Source organism: Syzygium oleosum, unplaced genomic scaffold, assembly GCF_021117445.2.
Source record: "Syzygium oleosum isolate NSW1041296 unplaced genomic scaffold, Sole_v2.1 Sole_v2.22, whole genome shotgun sequence".
NCBI classification, from domain to species: Eukaryota; Viridiplantae; Streptophyta; class Magnoliopsida; order Myrtales; family Myrtaceae; genus Syzygium; species Syzygium oleosum.
In genome coordinates, this window is record NW_026607506.1 from 1,004,868 (window position 1) to 1,025,438 (window position 20,571).

General features: G+C 41.9%; 1 protein-coding gene across 1 annotated transcript; it reads right to left on the reverse strand.

Moving 5' to 3' along the window:
* Nucleotides 1-5,020: 5,020 nt before the first annotated feature.
* Nucleotides 5,021-11,618, reverse strand: LOC115675685 (patatin-like protein 2). The gene is made up of 8 exons (XM_056321329.1): nucleotides 11,354-11,618; nucleotides 10,536-10,717; nucleotides 10,396-10,440; nucleotides 6,519-6,660; nucleotides 6,239-6,400; nucleotides 5,751-6,050; nucleotides 5,455-5,630; nucleotides 5,021-5,340 (listed from the first exon to the last, which is right to left on the reverse strand). Exons 1-8 carry the CDS (start codon nucleotides 11,492-11,494, stop codon nucleotides 5,262-5,264), a joined length of 1,227 nt encoding a protein of 408 aa, XP_056177304.1. The 5' UTR covers nucleotides 11,495-11,618; the 3' UTR covers nucleotides 5,021-5,261.
* Nucleotides 11,619-20,571: the final 8,953 nt, after the last annotated feature.

Genomic DNA, 20,571 nt, shown 5'->3' on the forward strand with positions numbered 1-20,571 from the left:
GTTCATGGCTTTCAATCTCCACCTATAGACAATCTTAAGCAGAGCTAAAGCATCAAGGTTATACTAAAACATGTAGAGAACAAGATTAACTAAAAATATCATCCTAAAACAGACACTACCACGATTGAGATTAGCCTCAAATTTGCGGTTCTAACATATTTTCCAAATCTGGGTTTGAACCCAGGTCAGGCAAACAGGTTGCATGCCCAGATTCAAGCCCTGATACTTACCACATGTGAGACTTTCACAAACATCTAATCGATCCAAACGAAATTATGTAACATGGAGTTTCAAATTCAACAAGCATCTTGGAGAATGATCAACTACACACATATAAACGACCTCACCAATTAGTCTACTCGCATGGCCCTCACAGACCAGCCAAGAACCAATATGGATCGACTCAGTTTTTGGCTCAAGTTCTAAGCAGCCTCATGGTTCACACAGGAACTTAAAGACCACACTGAGCTGACCTAGGCATCATTTATACTCCCATATAACATTCATCAAGCTCACGAAAACAGGTAACGCATGAAAAGGGGCATAGCAAGTCAAACATGCAAGACTCTTGGAACTGGTTCACCACTTGGAAAAATTCCAGCCTAAAAAATCAGTTTTCTGGGTTGGTTTTTCTCTCGATTTTCCACTGTCAAACCATTGTCAAAATTGAGCAAAAACATATATAGGGTCCTTACCTTGCTTCCTAGTTTCTGTGTGAAGTGGCTCTTGACCGATGAAGTGAAGAAATTGTCTTTTGAATGTGCCTGGAAGTTGGGTTCTTCGAGCTAGAAAATGGGACCTGCAAAGCAAAACAACTAACAACGAAGGTTTTTGTTGGTCTTCAAGACCAGACTGTAGGACCTCGTTTGTCTGCTCCTTTCGCACCAACACTGAATAGATCTACTCAAATTTAACTCACAAATCTCTTTTTTCCTCAGATGTCCCTCATTTTTCTCAAAAACTTTCGCTTGACCAACTGGGCTCAACACCAGCAAAAAAATTTTGGGTTTTCTGAGATTGTTGGTTTACTCTGGTGCACTCTTCTCGGCTTAACTCGAACGAATCTAGAACTGATCAAGGGACAAAACCAAGCTATTCTTAAGCTAGAACATTCCTACTTTGACCCCCAGTAATTTTTTTGGTTCAACATTCTTTCATTTCTTTCAATAGTTCACTCTTTTCCCAACTCGCAACCAACCCTCCAACACCTCAGAAAAATATCAGGACTTTTTCCCTTGTCCGCCAAAAGGGTATTTTTCGAGGGGCATTAGGAGGTCTTCCCGATCTCCGTTAGGGACATGCCACATATGGTTGGAAAGATCTGTGAGTTTACTTTCACTCTCTAGTTGAAGGTTTTGGCTGGAAGTTTGTGAAAATTTTCACTTTTCTCTCAAAGGGTCAGTCTGAAATTTATGGGCTGAGTTAGTTTTTTTGAATTGTTTTTGGGGTCCTCGAGCACTCTCCGAGCTGCCTCTTGTCAACTTTTTATGTCCCAAAAGAGATTGCTTTAGAGAGCTTACCTACTGAACGAACCAGCTTGCGGTCGGTCCTTGCCCACACACCAAGGCTGTCAACTCAGCTGTTTTACCAACTCTCTGACTTTCTCAGAGTTTCAAGCTTGTACCGCTGCCGAGCTGGCTGATTTGGTTTAGATTTTCGCGCCTCTTCATCAATTTATCCGAGGAAACTGACCATGCCTCCCTAGATAACACTTTGCTTATTAAAACATTTTGCAAAGAGTCACCAGTTAGTTAAATGAATAGAAGAAGTAACAAAAAGGCATTGCCATCTTCATTGTCGTGATCTTTTGTCGGTGTTCGGAGATCGAGACTCTTGAAGTCTTCTTTCCTCGGAGAGTATTTTTGCAAACCTGCAACGCAAATGAAAGAGTTAGTTCTCGCACTGCCACCTATAGGTGGTCCACTTCCTCCTCTCCCAATTCAATCTCACAACTGCCATTACTCACAGACTCGGCACTCAAACTTGCCTCTCTCCACCTTCTCCATCAACCTTATCGAGCACCTCCGTGTCCAAATCCATTTCACCTTCCTCAAGCTCCCCTTCCTCCTCTCGGTCACCAAATTTAGCATCCCCTTTGTCCCCACTATCGTCAATCACGACTTACTCCGCTACCTTCGCCGCTCGCCCTTCTTCTCATTCTCGCCTTGCACCACCGTCGCATCAACTTACATCATAACAACCTCGCTTAACAGCTTCTTCTGCACCGCCCGTGCCGGAGCGACGTTGTGGCCCTTCTCAACCTGATACCTGTGAAAATCCCGCATCGTCCAAACCTTAGTCAACACCTCCTTTGTCTCCTTCACCTCTTGCTTGTTGAAGTTCTCCTCACTAATCTCCTCGATCGACGTCGCATCAGAAATCTCGCTTTCCTCCACATCCTCCACCAAGTTTTCCTCTTTCACCATCTGCAAAGCCCAATTCGGCAACCAAAAAGCAATAAATCTTCTGCGATCAATTCCAAGTAACAATCAATCACTTTAGTTCACCAAAACCTAACGAAATCCGCAACATTTACTTCACGAATTGATCTTTTGCAGAGTCCTAAAAATAATTTAAATAGATCCGATCTGATTTCGGTGGTTGTTCTTTTAAGATCTACGATCGGTCCATCATTAGCCTTGGTTTCATTTTTTCTTTGGAAGGAAGAAATTATTGTCCAATATCTGAGAATTTTTATAATAAGTGTAGAGAGATCTGCATAGATCATATTGGGCATAAGCAAAATCCTTCTTGTATATTGCTACAAAAACTTGAAATAATCTTGTCTTATTCCTCAATTAAAAAAAAAAGTTCTCATGGGAACTGTGAGTATAATGGCAAACGCATTCATCAATATTGACGGACCCACATGTAGAGCTGTGGGGACTCTTGATCCAAGTCAAAATTCTAAAATTTTTGGAATAGTCAGAGTTTTTAAATTATATTAAACTCTTTTGACCTAAAAGGTAAATTTTGTCACCATCAAATTTCTTAGAGATTTTATTTCATTTTGCCCCAACAAAGTGATAAAAAAACCTGATAAACAATTTTAGAATCATGAGAATGTGGTTGTTACAGACAAACAAAACCCACATCAATATCGATTTTGATCATCGCTTTTTGCATATAATATTACATCAATTACAAAAATAATTTTTAGACCAAAATTCGTCCTCACCAAAAAGTTTTCAAGATTTAAAGGAATGGTGAGGGAAAATGGTATGGAATCTGTGGATGAAAATTACACGGAAAGACTGCTTTTATTCAATTTTTATCATTAAATTTTGTGAAGAATATGTTTGTCAAATTGATGGAGACCTACAGGGTCAAAAACCCAAAATTATGGGTCAAAATTAATTTCGACCATTTTGTTGTACCATCAATGAAAAGTACATGGAATTTAGTGGGACCATCTCAATGGGGCTTCCCTTACCCATTTTTTTTATAGTCATTTAGGCTCCAATTATTTTGTGAAAAATCTTTTTCAAGAAAAAATTTTCTTTATTTTCCAACATTTGGATCACTCGGGAAAATGAGTCAATGAAAAATCTTTTCCTATTCAACCGCAAATCTATGCTAAAATTCAGGAAAATGAATCTTTATTAAAAACTTATAATTCATTTTCCAAAATATGACTAAATATCGGCACTTAGATTAAAAACTCTGTGCTTAGGCACAAAAACCCCAATATCAAATCTTGGGTCCTTAGTAAAGGGCTCACGTCTATAAGCCGAGGCCGAGTCCACGAGGCTGAGCCCGAGTGCAAAGAAGCCGGGCCCAAGACCCCAATGTCCATGTGCGATTCTTCGACGCTCAGGCCCGAGTCCATAAAAGGTCAGGCCTAGGACATTGGCACACTTGTATACAGGTCCATAGAGAATGGCCTTGGGACCCCAACGTCCCTGCCCAAGTGCACAGAGGCCAGGCCGAGGAACTTAATGCATAGGCTCGTGTCTTCGGGGCTCTGGTTCACAAAGGCTAAGCTAGGGACTCGGGCACCAGCACCGGGGTTCCGGGCTCCAGCACCGGGGTTCCGGGCTTGACCTCGATGGACTCGAGCCAAGGCTCTGGGAAGCCAGGCAAGTGGACCGAAGTCTCAAGCCTGGCTTCTGTGGATCTAGGATAGATGCCCGTGCCTAGATCCCTGATGCCCAAGCCTGGGTCCATCGAGGTAGGGTCCAAATCCACAGAGGCCAGGCTCGGGATCTAGGTGCCTAGTTCCCTGGCTACTCGTGTCCAAGTCACTAGCTCCTGTAGTGCATGTTTCTTCGGGAAAATAAAGTAGGTTTTCTTTTCTGAATGACGGAAAATAATTTCCTATTCATTTTCAAAATTTCAACCGAACATCGAAAAACATTGTTTCTTCCTGAAAAATGACTTCTTAGAAAACATTTTACAGAAAAATCAAATTATTTGCGAAATAAAAGGAGCCTAAAAATAGCCTAAAATTTTGACGTTTATGTGCTTTCTTTCTAACACCATGTTCCAACAAATCACGGGTATTTGAGCAAAAGTTGAGATAGTTAGTTTAAGAATTAAGTTGCGTTTATTTCACTAAAAAATGGCATGTACTCCGCTTGTTGGTTTCACTTCAATCATCTCCATTCATGACATTAGCCAGTTATGACCAAGTCTATCTAATATATTTCTTGCTAGAAAGGAAATTAGTTTAGTTTATATAAATTTTTTTTAACGTTTGAAAAATCTCCCCTGCTTGTGTTGTACGTTTGTCTATGGGTCATTATTGACTTCTTTATTTCTAAGTTCAAAACAAGATGAAAAAAAATATTAACTAGATTCTTATTATTTCGAAAAAGACTTAAGTTTTAGGTCATGCTATTGGACTTATGTTTAGAAGACCAATATATCATAGCCGCATGTTGCCCGCATAATGTGTAAAACCTTAAAAGCACATCTTCTTCCCATGTCAATGTATTGCCATTTTCTATACGACAGGATGGAAGATGTGACTCTCACGCATCAAAATAATTATAATACGAAGTCATGACAAGAATGAGAACTTTATTCCATATAAAAAGCTTACAAGTACCGCAGAAAATATATCTTAGCCCTAGCCTCCCAAGGAAATATTGAAAAAAACGAAAGGTCTATCTTAGCCCTAGGCCCAAGGGGTTTATTCAAGAATAAAAAATTAATAAGGAAAATCCAAAAGAAAAGACAAAGGTCAAATACTTTGTCCCAATCTTCAAATTACAAATTTAGCAAAAATATGCAAGAAAATCACTAATCCTCGACTATAATCATTTCAGTGTATTGGCATATCCACGAGGCGACCTTGCATGGCAACGCTGTCTCTCTTGAGAGAGTAGTTTAGCAAACCTACAGTATATATCAAACAAAGTTACATTAGTCAAACCAACCTAAAATTGCCAAAAGTGAAAGATCATAATATCATCGTGAAATTAAACGTTTTGTGATTGCTAATGCATATACCTTATCAAAGCCTCTTTGTTGGTCTCTAAATTAGACGTGGGCTCGCACATCCCGGTCTCCAAATTAACCCTAGAGACCGGCTTCTTCAACAATGCCTCACCAATTTTGATCAAGTCATTTAGGTTCTTTTTCGTGGCCCCATCTACGGATGATAAAACACCACTCAAATTATCATCCTGAAAAATCAAGCCCCGAAAATGCAATGATCAGCGTAAAACAACCCTGTGTGTGACATTATGTGGAAATAATTTTGTATTGGAATCTTTCACGTGAATATTTGAAACTATCATATGTACCTGTATCCTAAGATAATTGTCGTGGAGTTCTAGGGCTTGAAACACGGCGGAGAGATGGTGGTCGACCATGTCCGCGCTGGCTTGACTGAAGACGTCAATCAATGGGGAGCCACCGCTGGTCAACCAACCCAACACTCCCCACTTGGCTGCTTCACGTGCCGTGTATTTCCCCTCAATCTTCCGAGTACCGGTCCCGAGTGAGATCACCAAGAACCTCCGGTAATGCATTTGCTCTATAGGGAAGAAATCTGAACTTCCTCCCATGATTGTCTTGGTCACCTCGCCCATCGCAACCAATGTCTGCACAATCGAAATATCATATATATACTTAGTTGTTGCCCCGCATTATTTAAAAAAAACAAATTCTCGATATTCAAGTACTCTCTACGGAGATGATAGATTGATCCAATCAAGTTTAAGAACAATGTCATGGAAGGAAATTCAGGTTTGAGGTTTCATATTACAAGGACGACAATATAATTATGTACCGGATTATTTGCGGCTACGCCATCATCAATGAGGTTGAATTCTCTCACTTTGCCTGTGGGGCATTTGGTTTCAAACTTATAGGCCAGGAGATAAGTTGGTGCAGCCGAGGTCGAAATGCATATATCTGAGAGCAACGCATCTACGCTCGGATCTTTCATCACCTGGCGATAAATTGACGATAATGATGTTAATAATCCTTGTAAGAGTTCATTGTCTACATATCCTCAAAACCCTAGAGATATTTTTGAATTTCAAGAAGATGGTGAAGCGATGAAAGACCTGGTAGCTAGAGAAAATAGTTGGCTGAAGGCTCTTGATGTGGAACGTCGGTATTACGACGTTTGTCAATGTTTGGTGCAATCTTTTGTCCCCAAGCTTCTCCCTCACGAGCTTGTGAAGGTATTTTCCATCGTATTTGGGTGGCCCAATTCCCTAAAAAACCCTCAACTTTAGCTTTTGTCCCAATTATATCCCAAACTTTTTTTTGTCTCATAAAAAACCCCAAACTTTCACTTTTGTCCCAAATTTACCCCATTAACTTTTCGTCCAATTTTTTAATATTATTTTTAATTTTTTCGAATTTTTTTATTTTTCTTTTCTTTTCTTTTTCCTTTCCTTTTCCTTTTTTTTTTTGTTTCACCTTTAACCTCTGGTCGGTCGCCGGTCCGGCGACCGGCCAGAGGCGGGGGCCGCCGAGGTCGGCTCTCGCCGGCGTTGAGCGAGGCCGACCTCGCCAATGGCCGGCGGGGCCGAGCCTCGCCGCCACGGCGAGTGCCGGCCCCGCCAAAGAATTGGAGAGGCCGAACCTCGCGTTGCTAGGCGAGCCGACCTCGCCGGTTGCCGGCGGGGCCGAGCCTCGCCGGATCTGGCGAGGGCTCGGCCTCGCCGGCGTTGGGCGAGGTCGACCTCGCAAATAGCCGGCGGGGCCGAGCCTCGCCGTGGCGGCGAGGGTCGGCCCGCCGGCAACCGGCGAGGTCGGCCTCGCCCAAGAACGGCGACGCCGAGCCTCGCCAACGGCCGGCGGGGCCGACCCTAGCCAGCCACGGCGAGGACAGTCAGCGAGGGCTCGGCCCGCCGGCACCGGGCGAGGTCGGCTCGCCAAGAACGGCGAGGCCGGCCGAGGCCGAACCTCGTCGTTCCGGGCAAGGCCGACCTCGCCGGCCACGGCGGGGCCGAGCCCTTGCTAGATCCGGGCGAGGCTCGGCCACGCCGGCCGCTAGCGAGGCTCGGCTGTCACCGGCGTTGGGCGAGGCCGACCTCGCCATGCGGCGGGGCCGACCTCGCCAATAGCCGGCGGGGCCGAGCCTCGCCACCACGGCGAGGCAACCGGCGAGGTCGGCCTCGCCCAAAGAACGGTGAGGTTCGCCTCGCCGGTTGCCGGCGGGGCCGAGCCTCGCGTGGTCGGGCGAGGCTCCCGCCGCGGCTATTGGCGAGGTCGGCCTCGCCTAACGCCGGCGAGGCCGTGCCTCGCCAACGGCCGGGCGGGGCCGACCTCGCTGCCCGCTGCGGCTGTCGCCGGACCGGCGACCGGCCGAGGTTGAAGGTGAAACAAAAAAAAAAGGAAAGGAAAGGAAAAAGAAAAGAAAAGAAAAAATAAAAAAATTCGAAAAAATAAAAAATAATATTAAAAAATTGGACGAAAAGTTAATGGAATAGATTTGGGACAAAAGTGAAAGTTTGGGGTTTTTTATGAGACAAAAACAAGTTTGGGATATTGTCGCGACCGAACTCCCAAGCCCTCTTTTAAACAATATGCAAAAAAGGGGGGCTCGCCTGGTACGTGCTAAGTCTAGGTTCGGGACTTAACTCGGGCCCTCCCAAGCCCATACCATATCGCGACTTAGGGTTTAAGTATTTAACATGCAAGTGGTTTATATCAAGGAGTCGCCACTAATCGATTTGGGGTGGGTCGATTAAAAACCCAAATAGGGTGATGGGAGAATCACCATATTCCTACGAACCAGAGATTAAATGAGTTCGGGGACTTGGTTACACTAGTTGGATAACTAATGCCCTTTCGGTACCATTTTACCCTGTTTATTTCTGAAAACATTTGTCAGGCAATTTGGATTGATTTTAGGACCTTTCTCCTAACATGTGAAGTGATCAAGCGAGTGCATAATCAGAAACGATTAACAGTCAAGAACACAACAATTCATGCAGTCTAAGGTTCTAACCTTAACTAAGTCAGATGACATTCAAAAATACAACACTCATGCAATTGTATTAAAAACATGCATAATAATACAGCGATAATAAAAACTAACATGCAAAATACTACCGCGCAACCTCAGGCTTGTCTAATTCAAACAAGACAAAAAACATGCATAATAATACAATAAATTAAAACACTTAGATATAACATATAAAAAAAAATTTAAATAATTTTTTTTTAAAAAAAAATTTAAATTTTAAATTTTAAATTTTTTAAATAAAATAAAATAATAATATAATATTAACCGGGTCGGGTCGGATCCGACCCGGGTCAACAGATCCGACTCGGGCGTTGACCCGGGTCGGTTGGAACCGACCCGGGTCAACGGATCCGACCCGGGCGTTGACCCGGGTCGGAACTGTTAATCCGGGTCGGTCGGAACCGACCCGAGTCAACGGATCCGACCCGGGCGTTGACCCGGGTCGGATCTGTTGATTCGGGTCGAATCCGACCCGAACAAACAGACCCGTGGGGAGGGGGGCGCCGGCGAGGCCAAAATTGGCCGTCCGCCGGCTGACCCAGGCCAGCGCCGCCCCCAAGTCGCCCGACCAGGACCGCCTCTGGCTGTGCCACTCACCTGAGCCGCCGTTGGACCACCGTTCGCCGGCCGGCGATGAAACAAAAACCGGCGTGGTTGAGACATTTCGTCGAACGCCTGGCGGGCGCGTGGAAAAACGGGGGATTCCGACCTCCTCCGGCGGTCCGGTCTACTCCAGCGGCTTGGGTTCACCTCCGACGGCGACTAGGAGTCGGGACCGACGACGGTATGGGCCGGGATTCGCGCGAAACGGCCGGCGCGAGTCCCGGCCAAACCGAGCCAAAAATCGGGGAAAAGGGGAGCTTCGCGGCCGGGGGGGCTCACCGGTCGACGGCGCGTCCGGGCGGCTTCCGGCGGGTCCAGGCGGCGTCGACGACCGCCGCTGGTTCTTCTTTAGCTCCGGCGGACTCTCGGCTCCCTCCTCTCTCTTCTCTGTTTCACTCTCTATTCTCTCTCGGTCTCTTTCGGTTTCTCTCTCTCACTCTGTTTTTCTCTGAAAATCGCCGACCCACTCTCTCTCTCTCTCTGTCGCCGCCGTCGGCTCGGCGACGGGGATGGATGGCTGAGGCGCGGTGGCTGCCGGAGGCTTCCTGTCTCTCCCCGGCTCACGCTCTCACGCTCTCTCTGTATTTTTTCTAAAAATGGCCCCCCGTCTCTCTCTCTCTCTCTTCTCGTCTTTCATAGCCCACGACGACGACCGGGCCCGGCCGCGCGTCGGCGTGGCGATGGCCCGCACCGGCCTACCCGCCCCGCGACTTTCGCGGCCATGGCGAGCCGGTGCGAGCAGAGCGTTGGGGGCCGGTGCAGAGGAGGGTGCAGAGAGACGGGGCAGAGAGGAGAGAGAGCCTGGGAGATGGGGAAGACGGGACTGGCCTTAATGGCCAGTCCCTGTGGCGTGCCCGCCTGGGCCTCCTCTGATCGGATGACGACGATGAGGAGCGACGCCGCCGTGCGTCACGCCCGGTCGCGCACGGGGAGAACGGGGAGAGAGAGCGACGCCGCGCGGGGGAAGAAGAAGGAAGGAAGAAGGCGGGCCGGGCCCGGCCCAAGAATGCGGCGTGGGGAAAGAAGAAGAAAAGGAAGAAGGCTGGGCCGGGCCAGGGGGGAAAAAAGGAAAAAAGGAAAAAAGAAATGGGCCGGGTCGGCCCAGCTCCGACCCGGCCCGACTCGAATTTTTTTTTTTTTTTAAATTAAACTCTATAATAGACTCTATTAGTGCAAATGTACCTAATTTCTATATGCAATGCATTTAAATAGAAATATTTTTGTTTTAGGAATTAAATAAAATTAACTCCTAAATTTTGTGCAATTAATTTTGGGCAAATTAAAAATAGGTGTCAACAGATATAATTGGGATAAAGGCTAAAGTTGAGGGTTTTTTAGGGAATTGGGCCTATTTGGGTCCCGCCACGGCTTTGATTATCTTCGTGACCGCTTTGAAAGGGAAACTGTATAGTTTTAGGGACATTTATCAATTTCGATCAGTTAAGAAATAATTAAACCATGAAGAGAGATTAGAAACTCCTTTATGTTTTTTCTTTACCTGTCCTGGGGGAAGATTTTAGGGCAATGATTGAGGTAGAAGTCTTTGATGTCTTTTGCGGCGAATAGAGGGCGGTTGTTTTCATTGGGAGTGGCTAGCATGGCAGTAACGAGGCCGCCAGTGCTTGTTCCAGAAATAACATCGAAGTAGTCCGCGATTCTTGCATTTTTCCCATCTAGTTTCTGTAAAATTCAAAGAACATTTATAGCTCGAGATTGGTATATCAGATAAACATGTAACATAAAAGTCGGTATATGGGATCACTGTCAACTGTTCTAAAAATTTAAACTATTAGATGAAGGCATAATTTATTATTTAAATATTCTAACACTATTCGTCACGCATAGGCTGGACTATGGCCTTAGCCTAAATCATGGAAACATGTAATTGAAGAGAAAAATAGGGGCTTGGAAAAATTGACCTCATGACATCCTTGCTTTGATACCATATGAAATTTTATAGGACCACTGCCAATTGTTTTAAAATTTTTAATTATTAGATAAAGGCATTGTTGGATATTGAAATATTATAACATTAGATATACATAAAATAGTCTTATCCTTTTAAAGTTTGCTTAGGACATGCATGCCTATAACCTTTTATATGCATGCATGCATTACGAGAACTACATGCAAATGGTCCATGTGCATATGAATCCAATGAATGTTGTTTTGTTCACTATAATTGATAAGACTTTTCTTGTTAACAAAATCGCTATGCATAGATTGGTAAAGATTATGAAGCATGCTAATTTGCTGACAAGATCAGCGAAATATTTTGATAGCGGATATGACAAAAATCGTAACAAGCATGCTTACCTGAAGCTCAGACTCTAGAAAATTAAGAATGGTTCCGGGGATAATCCCTCTTATCCGGCCACCGTCAATGCTTAAAATGGTGATCAAATTTCCATAAGTCGGAGGCTGTAGGGGTACAATTGTGGTTCTTTCCATTTGCATATCGAGTTAAACGAAACGAAACGAAACGAAAGTAGTAACAAGTATGTGCTCTTGGTGCCTTTGAGAGTTGTTAGAGAGAGCGAAAAGAGGAATTTTTTTGAACAAGTGTATCGAGTTTGGAGAAAGAGCTAGCTTGTGTGATGGCTTTACAATGCATGAGCCATGCGTATTTATGATCTCTAATTCCCTCACATTTTCACTGTGTTTCACGAACCCTACGATTCAAATTTGCCCCGAATCGTTCGAAGTTGCTTGGAATCGTTTAGGTTGGACCCTAGATTCTTCGTGTACGGAGATCATATCGAAAAGTCCAAATTGGAAAAGGCTTCGTCAATATTGTAATTTAATGGCTTTCGGCGAGGGTCGGAATTCGGTCTTTCTTTAAGCAGTCTTCAGTCACCAACGCCGGCGGAGAATTTCTGGTGAGACTTTTAAGAGACTCGTAGGTTTGAACACAGCTTGAAAGCCGTATAGTAGAGTGAACTTGTACTTAGCCATGATAGTGACTAGCGATCGACCAGCTATGTGTCATATAACAAGGGCTCAATTTAGATTAATTTTTTTACACTATCCAAACAAACTTGCTGTCGGGGTTAGCTTTGTCGTCTTCACAAGGTTAAGTGGACGTTGCATGCACAATGATTGGTGCATTGCTCATTTGGACCACATGGTAAGACAATTGTACCTATAGTTTTGATTTAATCGAAGGTTCACAAATGGCGACGAATCTGCAGTCGTTTCAACGAAGGCGGCTTTGAAATTGGGAAACCATCGGAGATCAATTGATGAAGGCGGCTTTGAAATGGTTTGCTATGGAAATTTCAAGAGATGAGAAATGGTCAGACCCAATCAAATTGCGAGCCATGTTCTCAATTTTCCGTAAACCTTAAAGATGAGAGGGTTATCAAGAGAAGAGGCATTGAATTTTATTTTGGATTAGTTTGTCTCCATTTCCTGATAAATATCCACTTTGGCATATTTGAAAGGCCTTGGCCAAAGGAAAAGAGGAGAAACTTATAAATACTAATTCCTCTTCAAATTTATTAGTTCCCAACTTCGAAGCACACGGAACTAATCTTATTTAGAGCAGCAGCGTTGATGGTGGAATATATATATATTAAAAAGTACCTTCTGCTACTTGTTAAACCATCAAATAAGAATATATAACAATATCTAATGTCACTGACTATACTTTTAATATGTATAAGTAATGCTTTACAAATAATATATAACCCATTGGTTAAATGATTTCACTGATTGGAGTCCTTGGTTTCAAATCGATGGGCCAGGAGATAAGTTGGTGCGGCCAAGGTCGAAATGCATATGTCCGAGAGCAAGGCATCCATGCTCGGATCTTTCTTCACCTGGCAACAATTTGACGAGAATAATGTTGATTATCCTAGTAAGAGTTCATTGTGTACATATCCTCAAAACCCTAGAGATATTCTTAATTAATACACTGAATCACTTGTTAATAAGATCCATATATGTTTGGACTCATGAAGTACCTAATAGTTTGCCGGAATAAAAAAATACCTAATAGTTTTCCTTCAATCATTTATCATACCATTATTGACACGCCCTTTTATGGTGCATGGCAAATGCAATTTTCGAAAAAAAACGAAATTGGAATTAGTCTTTTCTTTGATTGGAGAAGTACTGACAATATAACTGTTTCGCCGGAATTTCTCCTACGATGAAATATCTTTCACCAAAAGTAGTTCTTTAGCTTTTTATATGAAGAGATAAAGGTCCTGCGCTAACTCCGGACAGAGAATATCTCATGCGAAAGGGAATCAACCTCTCCAATTCAAATAGCACTGCACAATCCCAAACCAAGCCAAAATTTAATCGACGACAAGGCTCGAAAATTACAGACTCGATGACATAACAGGATATAGGCGAACTATGTCAGAATCTAATCGACGACACAGCTTGGGAACAAAAAGATACTACACCGTAATTTAATCGACGACGCATCACCAAGATAAAGATACACGGAGGAATTTAATAGGCGACGCGAATCTAAAAGCTACAGCTAAGGAAATTTAAAGTGCAATGCAGAAAAAATAATTGAAAGATAACATTTAGTTTGATTTGTGCAAGGGGCTTTTCAAATGGACAACTGTGGTATTCATAATGGCTTATGGTAACTGCCTTCCGACTATTTTCGGCGGTTGTAATTTCCTCAGCAACTTTTGCCAGTTACCTCCACATTTCTAAATCTTACATGCACAAATTGCTCCATGATGTGGTTTCTTACAACAATGTGTGTCTCACGATCATGCTTTCAAGCGGCAGCTACTTCCTCCAAAAATTTGTGCCTTTGATCTCAACCAATTCGTCGAACAACTTGGTTTTTTAGGCGGTAACCGTTCCCTCAAAAAATGTGTGCCTTTGATCGAACGACCTGGTCTTCAAGCGGTAATCGTTCCCTCCTAGAATTGTGTGTATTCGATCTCAACTGCTTCATCGATCTCAAATTTCAAAGCAACTTATTAATACTCTTTTAATAAATATTCATTGCCAATATTCATATTAGCAACTACTAGTTATCTGTCGCCGTATTTTGATAATTGGACACGTGGCATCAATGAATACCACTATAAGTCGACATATGTTGATCCCTACACTTGTCGATAAGCTGGCACATTTGTATTAATACTCATGTGCTATGCACATGACTATCCATACTCGTCTCATGTGCTGTTCACGTGTTTGTGCCAGACAAACGATATTTTAAGTGTCAATATATATCCCCTTTTTAAAAGAATTAAAAGAAATTTCGATTCTTTTAAAATAATACCTTGATCGGACGCTTTCTTTTCTCATAGGGGGTATAGGGATCGTCCGTCTGCCACTTATACTCTGTGCGCAGTTAGCCAGCTCATAGTTCCCTATAATACTTCGACACGTTGCCCTGATCGCTTAAGGTCTGTGAATCTTCGCTATTATGGACCGTACCTATGGAGTCTAATGGGTCTTCCCCCGTTTATAGAAGTTGACGAATCTAATTTACACACCTGCCCATACTTCCGCAACCCATCTTGTTTGGACCTTCCTTATGAAGCTTTAATCGACAAGTTTGCCAAATTACAAGGGGAGATTACCTCCGAGGAACACACTGCTTTCCTTCTTTGCTGGCTCTCACGGTATGTTTTTTGTCATCTTTCTTTGATCGTGTCTCATGAGTTCATCGACATACATTAATATTTTCTCATCTTCTGTATCATCTAGATATACAACCAATTAAAGGTTTAATTATACATAATTTATTTTGGGCCAAGATGGTCTCACATATAGCTCGATCCCTCTGCTGTGTCGTCTATCATTAAGCATGCCTAATTATAGTTTCTTTTTTGGGCCAAGATGGTCTCAATATAGCTCGATCCCTCCACTGCGTCGTCTATCATTAAGCATGCCTAACTATAGAGTATTCAAATGTTGTTAAAGCCACGATTTCATCTATCATCATCTCAACTTATTTTTGCCTGAATAAGGAGTGGTCTTGATGATCAAAAGCATATAACTCATGGTGCACAAATCAAAAGCCTAACTTTTTTACACGCAATTACATAGACAAAGTATACTTAAGATTTGAGAGAGAGAGAGAGAGAGAGAGAGAGAGAGAGAGAGAGAGAGAGAGAGAGAGAGAGAGAGAGAGCTCACAGGAGGAGGAGGAGAAGTTTTTGTGTTTCATGGTTTGGAGTTGGAGTTGGAGTCCACCTTGCCGTCTCCTAAATTTCTCTCTCAGCTCAAAATCTTCATCGTTCATTGCGACAAGTAGTGAAATTTTCAATATATAAGCAATAATTTCATTGATAAGTAATATCGCAGGCACTTATTTAAGTAATTAGACAAGAAATTTTTTTAGGTAAGTCCCATAATGTAATTGTTAAATTATGATATGTATGAATTAAAATCTTAAAATCGTGAATCATGGATAAAGAGTCGAATCTTAAAATGTGCGAAGCGCATAACTAAAATGAGTACTTTGGGTCATACGAAAATTTAGAAATTATCACAATATAAAAAATTCAGAGTGAGATCCATGACTGATGAGACAAATTTAGAATTTCAAGGACAATGCATATCGCTTGGTTGTTACTCATTGTTTTATTAGCACGAGAATTACATTTAGGCATAAATTACAAATATTTGCACGGCATTTCATCTAAATTGCATTATAAAGTACGAAACTCGGGTAATTATTCTACAATTATCATATAAAACATGCATCATCAAATGCGACAAAAGTCACATTACTTGATAGATTATATATTAGAACTAATTACGAATAATAGATCTGCTTTGTAATTCAAGAGATTGCAAATTCCGGGTGTGGTGTATACCGAATCGAAGTATAAAATACAGATTGATTATGACAATAATGTCGTGGATATGAATTTCGTTCGTCAATGGGCAGACCTTGGAAATGTCCTACAATTCCAAATGGCCCTAGAGAGAGCGCGAGAAGCACGCTTCGTCGTCCACCGGGAAAAGACAGGACCAAGATACGCTTAGACCTAACTAAAGAAAAGTTAAAACAGCGACTGTCCATTTTCCAAGTTTGATTATTATGCTTACACACCTGCATCGAGACAGAACTCAACCTACCACCACATCTACGCGTTCAAAGCAAAGATCCTCACGGTGACATTAGAGAGAATGGAGACGACGACTTTTTCCTTGACTCAAGACCATTACACAAAATGACACCACAATTGGCGGTCTGTACTAGGTGGCAAAATGATCTTTGTCCTCTGTTTTGTGCCACGATGGAAAATTTTGGGAAGGTGGACTTGACAAGAGATACCTCGGCCTAACTGTTGAGATACATGTGTCAGTTGTGTTAGAATAGTTTCACATCGAATAATTGGTATATGGTGTTGAGCAGTTAATGTATCACAGTTAGCCATAAAACATTGGCTTAACCTTTTAAGTGAAAGTGGGTTCAACTGGTCATGTTAACGGGCTTGGGACTTGGGCTTCCTCTTGGTGATCTCCCCGCGTAAAGGTATGAGGATTTTGCTGCGCGCTTCCAACACTAACTCGCTCCTATTTTATTTAAATATTTAAGCTATTAGATAATAAGCCTGATTTATTATTTGAAAACTCTACCAGATGCATATAATAACATCATGAACAAATTCGGGACGAAGGAACTTGGATAAACAATAACGGTTTTACATTTTTTTTTTTTGCAAAAATTCTTTTGCAGAATGTCACAATGGAAAAAGTGATATATCATAAGCACCTTGAATATAAGTAGAGATGTGTTTAGATCATAATGGGCATAAGCAAACCCCTTTTTGTATAAGGCTTAAGCAACTTGAAATAATCTTGTCATACTATAAAGAAAAAGGCTTTCATAAAAAAAAACTGTGAGTATAATGGCAAACACATTCATCATGTTGACGGAACCACATGTAGAGCTCCGGGGCCTCTTGCTCCAAGGAGCAACTTGAAATTTTAAAATTCCATATATTTAGAGATTTTAAAATTATGTTAAACTATTTTGACCTAAAAATTAACTTTTGTCCCCATCAAATTTCTTAGAGATATACAACTAAGTATGTAGTAACTGTTTTCATTTCATTTTGCCCCCACAAGGTGCAAAAAAAACTTAATAAACAATTTTAGAATCATGAGAATGTGGTTGTTATAGACAAACAAAACCCACATTAATATCGATTTTGATCATCACTTTAGTCATATAATATTACATCAATTACTCAAAAAAATTTTGACCAAATTTTGTCCTCATTAGAAAATTTTTCAGATTTGTACTGCTGAAGAATGACGAAAAGAAAGAGGACAGAGGAAAGTTCTTCTTTTTGGGGGTTTCGGTGGTGGGGGAGGGAGATGGTGATGGGAAAGCGATATGGAATCTGTGGATGAAAAATTACGTGCAATGACTGCTTTTACTCAATTTTTATCAATAAATTTTGTGAGAAATATGTTTGTCAAATTGATGGAGACCTACAGGGTCAAAAACCTAAAAACATTATGGGGTCAAATTTAATTTCGACCATTTTAACGCACCACAAATGAAAAGTTCATCCAATATAGGGGTACCATCTCAATGTGGCTTCCCTTTCCCATTTTCTATGATAGTCATTTAGTACTCAGTTTTTATACCATGGAATCGAGTTATGCAAACAGCAATGCTATGGCCAATATCGATATAGATATTAGTAAACCCTTCTTTCGATTTAAAGGAAAAGCTTGTCCTCTCACCACATTTTCGTTAGACCTATTATCAATGGAAATCTCGAATCACTTTTTCTAAAGAAAGTATGAAAAACACATGAAGTTATGGGGATATTTAGAGTGGTAACATTTTGCATGTCTGAACCATAGGATAGGAAGAAATCTCATATTTTTGGCGAGCATCTTTTGGATGAGGACCAACTCTGAAACGGTTTTTCATCGGGCGGTCAGATATTCAAATCGTTTGAGTCCGAAAATTGAACTCTAAACCAAATTACTCTTAAGGAGCTTATATCTAATTAACATTTTTGGTGGGATAATAGTGACGGGCTGATCCGTTTTAGGAGAACATCTCCAATGATCAGTATGCGACTCTAGTGCACAGTAATTTGGTGATATACGATATCGCACTCAGTAGACTCGTAGTGGAACATTCTTTGGCAATGTATGGAGTCGCTCTGGCTACTTCAGGCAGACCTTTCACCCTTATATTATTCGTAAAAAAAAAGGGGGGGAAATCTAACGACATAAAACGAGTGGGAAGAATTGAAATTAAGAGTGTGCAAAACGGACCGCCCACACCGGGAACTGCCCAGACTAGATCGAACCTGTCGGTTGGGTCCGATTCCCAGGAGTGTCAATCCGGTTATCAGTTCCTAAAAGTGGTCCGGTTCTCGGTTCCAAGGGAAAATCGGACCGACTAAACTGGAACGACTACCAATATTTTTTTTTATTTCTTTAAAAAATTAGTAAAATGTGAACTAAACCATAAGTGAACTTCATTCAAAAAAATTAGTAAAATGTGAATTAAACCCAATGTGACCGGTTCCCAGTCCTAGGATCAACCGGTCCGGTCCCCGATTCCTGGTTCCACCTTAGAATCGGATCAGACCGAGAACCGATCACCCCTAATTGAAACCATGATTTCCTTCTTCGTACTAGCCTCGTCCATTAATGGGCTAGGCCATGCCCATGCTCAAATTTTCCTGGAATGATTTTTCGGCTTTATACTATTTTATATTTCAGGCATGGGTTGGGCTTTTTGGGCCTTAATAAGTGTAGCCCAATATAGCTCGGCCCAAAATAAAATTTTAGTTTTTAAATATATTTTTTGTACTTCTAGTTATATATCCTAGATGAACAAAACTAAAATTTTACAGTTGAACTAATCTTTCTATAATAACGTAGATTGTTGTTTCAATATTCGTAATATGTCAAAAATTGAACACACTTTGGAAATCAAATGACATGAATTAATTACTCGAGAGTGCCGACGTTTAAATTTTCAATTGAACTTGCTGTTCCATTGAACTAATAAAAGAAGAAAAAACATGAGAAATAGCAAGAAAAATGAGCCATCAATCCTCATAAACGTGAATGGTCCAAATTGGAATTAATTCAAAATCAGAATTTGCATTGCATTCAACATTGGCACTTAAATAGACATGTATTATCTCCTTAAAAGAATAGGGAAAAGTGTCAAAAAAGTCATAAATATATTGCATTAATGACAATTTAGTATTAAACCTTTTTTTATGCCAATTCAATCATAAACCTTTTGTCTTGTGCCAATTCAATCCTTCCAACTAATTTTGGCCGGATATTGCTGACGTGAACACCTACCAGCCTACGTGGCACCGCCGACGATGACGTGGATAACTTTTAAAAATATTATAATAATTTTCTAATTTTTTATTTAGTTTTAAAAATTTTCTTTTCTTTCTTTTTTTTTCTTTCCGTTTCTTCTTCCTCTAGCCAGTCGCCGAACCGGCGACCGGCTGGAGGCCAAGGTCGGCGAAGGCGAGCACCGGATCTGGTGAGTTCGAGCCTCACCCATGGTCGACGAGTCTCGACCCTCACCAGCCCAGCGCGAGGCCGCCCTCGCAGCCATCCAGCTAGGCTTGAGCCCACGCCAGTGGCCCTCACCAGCCCAGCGCGAGGCCACCCTCGTGGCGATCCGACTAGGCTTGAGCCCACGCTAGCGGACACGAAAGCCTCACCAGCGACTGGGTGAGGCACAACCTCGTGGCCACTAGCAAGGGTGAGGGACCTTGCCGGCCCTGGCCTCCAGCCGGTTGTCGGTCCGGCGATCGGCTAGAGGAAAAAGAAAGGGAAAAAAGAAAAAAAGAAAAATAATAGAATTTAAAAAAAAATAATTCGGAAAAATATTAAAATATTATTAAAAGTTGTCAATGTCATTGCTCGCGGTGCTACGTAGGCCGACCGACGTCCACGTCAGCAATATCCTGCCAAAATTAGCTACAATGATTGAATTGGAATAAAGACAAAAGGTTTAAGACTGAATTTGCACCAAATAAAGGTTTATGACTAAATTGGCACTAATGCAATAGGTTTAGGACCTTTCTGACACTTCTCCCTAACAGAATAGGTATGTCGAATTCTTTTGTGGAACTTATTGTTTCGTTGTATTCTAATGTTTGCTCCATTAGATATCAATTTCGTGCCTAGCATAATGTGGTATTGTTTATGCATATGCATGATTACTACTTATATGAAAGAAAGTCCTTAGCTATGAATTTTGTTGGCGTTATGGCTTTTCCCTTATTTCCTTTACGAGATTCCTCATCGTACTTAACATTTTAAGTGTGCAACAGACGAGAGGACGTAGCGAAAACGGGTAGTCACGAGTTGTAACTCGCAAAACAGATGCTCGAAGCGTACACGCACAAAGTGCACGGAAAGAAGTCTCTCGATTTTTCTGGTGTTTCTGAAAAGAGGCAAAACTTAGTTACATGAAAGCAAAGCGCATATTCATACGTGTAAACCTCTACTCCAATGAATCATTTACTAAACTGTCGCGACTCGCCTTCGGAAGAAGGAAGGCGTCTACACTGGATACGCTA

Excerpts from the sequence above, each read along its gene's own strand:
- LOC115675685 (XM_056321329.1), bottom strand. The coding sequence starts at position 11,494 with ATGCAAATGGAAAGAACCACAATTGTACCCCTACAGCCTCCGACTTAT. Across the intron at positions 10,441-10,535 it reads AAAATCTTCCCCCAGGACAG|TTTCCCTTTCAAAGCGGTCA; the intron begins GTAAAGAAAAAA and ends AAAACTATACAG. Across the intron at positions 6,051-6,238 it reads GCGTAGCCGCAAATAATCCG|ACATTGGTTGCGATGGGCGA; the intron begins GTACATAATTAT and ends TCGATTGTGCAG.